The sequence below is a fragment of the Chiloscyllium plagiosum genome, unplaced genomic scaffold (assembly GCF_037043375.1).
Source record: "Chiloscyllium plagiosum isolate Xiang-an unplaced genomic scaffold, Cpla_swu_hap1 HiC_scaffold_48, whole genome shotgun sequence".
Classification (NCBI taxonomy): Eukaryota; Metazoa; Chordata; class Chondrichthyes; order Orectolobiformes; family Hemiscylliidae; genus Chiloscyllium; species Chiloscyllium plagiosum.
In genome coordinates, this window is record NW_028270186.1 from 18,616,319 (window position 1) to 18,619,448 (window position 3,130).

General features: G+C 52.9%; 1 protein-coding gene across 1 annotated transcript in view; it reads right to left on the minus strand.

The window, feature by feature from the left end:
- Positions 1-2,630: 2,630 nt before the first annotated feature.
- The window catches only part of rnf25 (ring finger protein 25), a 27,335-nt gene continuing 26,835 nt past the window's right edge, over positions 2,631-3,130 (minus strand). Inside the window, exons 7-8 of the mRNA XM_087984307.1 lie at positions 2,870-2,902; positions 2,631-2,764 (exon numbers count right to left, since the gene is read on the minus strand). Of these exons, the coding sequence (XP_087840433.1) occupies positions 2,631-2,764; positions 2,870-2,902 (167 nt within the window). The remainder of the gene's footprint in view (positions 2,765-2,869; positions 2,903-3,130) is intronic.

The following is a 3,130-nucleotide window of genomic DNA, read 5'->3' on the forward strand; positions in this document are numbered from 1 at the left end:
GGTTAGGGTGGATTGGCCGTGCTAAATTACCCATAGTGTTCAGGGATGAACAGGTTAGGATGGATTGGCCGTGCTAAATTACCCAGTGTTTCAGGGATGTGCAGGATAGGGTGGATTGACCATGCTAAATTACCCATAGTGCTCAGGGATGTGCAGGTTAGGGTGGATTGGCCGTGCTAAATTACCCATAGTGTTCAGGGATGAACAGGTTAGGATGGATTGGCCGTGCTAAATTACCCATAGTGTTCAGGGTGTGCAGGTTAGGGTGGATTGGCCGTGCTAAATTACCCAGTGTTCAGGGATGTGCAGGATAGGGTGGATTGACCATGCTAAATTACCCATAGTGCTCAGTGATGTGCAGGTTAGGGTGGATTGGCCGTGCTAAAGTACCCATAGTGCTCAGGGATGTGCAGGTTAGGGTGGATTGGTCCATGCTAAAGTACCCATAGTGCTCAGGGATGTGCAGGTTAGGGTGGATTGGCTGTGCTAAATTACCCATAGTGCTCAGGGATTTGCAGGTTAGGGTGGATTGGCCATGCTAAAGTACCCATAGTGCTCAGGGATGTGCAGGTTAGGGTGGATTGGCTGTGCTAAATTACCCATAGTGCTCAGGGATGTGCAGGTTAGGGTGGATTGGCCGTGCTAAATTACCCATAGTGCTCAGGGATGTGCAGATTAGGGTGGAATGGCCATGCTAAAGTACCCATAGTGCTCAGGGATGTGCAGGTTAGGAATAAATGTCGAGTAATGGGAAATGGGGTTGGGTGGGGTACTCTCCGGAGGGACGGTGTAGCCTTGTAGGGCCGAAGAGCCTGTTTCCACGCCACTATGATTCTCCATCTACAACTTCATAATAACCCCTACATCAGGTCACCCCCTTCGACCTCCTACGCTGCAGTGAAAAAAAAAATCCCAACCTCTCCTTGTCACTGAAACCGGACCCCTCCCGGTTCCCAGCAGCCTGCTGGTAAGTCTCTTCTGAACCCTCTCTGGCTTCAGTGGACCCAGTATCCCAGAAGCGGCCTTCTATGCCACCTCAACATGACGTCCTAACTCCTAGACTCAAAGGACTGAGCGATGAAGGTGAGCGTGCCAAATGCCTATTTAACCACCCTGAGATGCAGTCTGCAAAGAATGATGTACCTGAGCCTCTCCCCTGGGTCTCTCGGTACTCCAACGCCACCCACGGACCTACTATTAGTTGGATACGTCCTGCCTGTGCACGTTTTACCCCTCGCATTTGGTCGGAGCTACATCGAAGGGCCTGTACTGCGATGGGACGCTCCGTTTGGCCAAACTGAGCTCTGCCCCCACAACCGCCCCAACCCCTCAGCTTCGCAATCTTCGTTAACCTTCGCCCCGGCCCACCGATTTCCGAGTCGGCTCCCAAAAAAAACGCGCTCGATATACTTTACGGTCGATGATTGGGGGCGGGAGGCGAAAGGAAATATTTTCGGGGACAGGGGTGCAAGCAGGGAAATTAAAATCAGCTCGGGGCCTATTGCAGGCTGCATTGACGGTTCCCAGTCGGATAACGAAATAAAGTGTTTTTAATCTTGTACAACAACACATTAATTACACACACTCGCACGCGCGCACACAGACACACACACATGTCTAACACACTCAGTTGATTAAAAAATGCACCTCACCTCCCGGAATAAAGATTAGAACTGACAGATGTGTAAGATGTTTAGAGGAGGGGGGTGGAGGGGAGGCAGAAGAGGTATTTACAATACTCGGAAGACAAATTAAAGTGCCCATCAGTCTCTGGCATGGAATCGGAGGACCCGATTTCAAATTTAACGCCACTCCCTCCTCCGCCACCAACAAATAAATTTGAGGGGGGCGAAGGAGGGGAGGAGGAACGTGGTCAGTAACGGGATACACACACTGGGTTGGACAGAGAGGCCCGCCATCTTGCCCCCCCCACCCCCCTTTCAGCGAGTTTATTCAGGCTCCAGGCCTGGCAGTAGCGACTAGGCCCCGCAGTGTCTCTTCAACCTTAGCGATCTCTCTGGATGCCATTTTGTTCCCCCCACCCCAACCCTGAGCGGTCTCGGTGATCCCGGAGCGTAGGGCCTGACCCGAGAGTGTCCACGGTGCCAAACTCACCACCGCCCCCAAGCAGTGGGAGAGCCATCCCAAGATGGCCGCCCGTTCGGCAGAGGTTTGGCAATCAGGGGGCGCGCACTTCGAGAGAAAGACAACAGAAACTGGATCAAAAAAGTGCTGTTTTTTTCCCATCCACCCCTGGCCAACTTAAGAGAAGCAAAGGGTTGGGTGGAGAGGGAGGTGGCACCAAATGAAAAATAAAATGGAGGGGGGGGGGGCAGAAAAGAAAATAGCTTCACTTTCAGGGCTAGGGTTGGGGTGGAAGATAATAGAAATTAGAGCGTACGCTGGCAGCTCTCCAGAGGAGAATTTGGAGGATGGTCAAGTTGCCATTTTGAATCAGGCCATAACCTTCACTTGTAGCGTTCGGGCACCTGGGCAAACTTCCCCAGGTGTTTCAGGGTCTTGCGAATCCTGCGATGGCCGACAGGAAGGCTCGTTCGCCGTTGCAGGCTCCCAACAAAGCTTAGGGGGTGGGGTGGGTGGTGGGGGCTCGTCCGGGATCAATTAGCTGGTCAAGACAGCTTGGTTCTCTTGAGGCCAGTGCTGAAGTAGCTGTCACCGCTGGCGACGCCCTGGGCATCTGAGTCACTCCCGTTGCCGCTGCTCCAGTCCGTGTCGCTGCCCTCCACGTCCACGTCCTCGTCTTCTGCAGCAGCGATCGTGGAGAGAAAGGTCAGACAAAGGTCAACGACAGGGAGAGTAAATTAAAAAAAAAACCCTCACCGTCTCCGTTGTACCTTGGAATAATCACCTCTGGGTCTCAGTGGAGGGTGTGTAACGAGATCTCGGGATGGGTTGGTTGGAGAAAAAAATAAGTTTAAAAAAAAAAACAGGGGGGCCCTCATGTGGTGCAGGAAGGAGCGTCCTACCTGGGCAGCCCAGCTGCAAGGTGGGCCTGCTCCACAGGGGTGTGCGGCCCATTTCCGAGCACGAAAAAGCGGTTATAGAAAAATAAAGGGGTCCTCTTGTGGTGCAGGGGAGGGAATTGTAAGAAACGAACGCGCGTACGGCC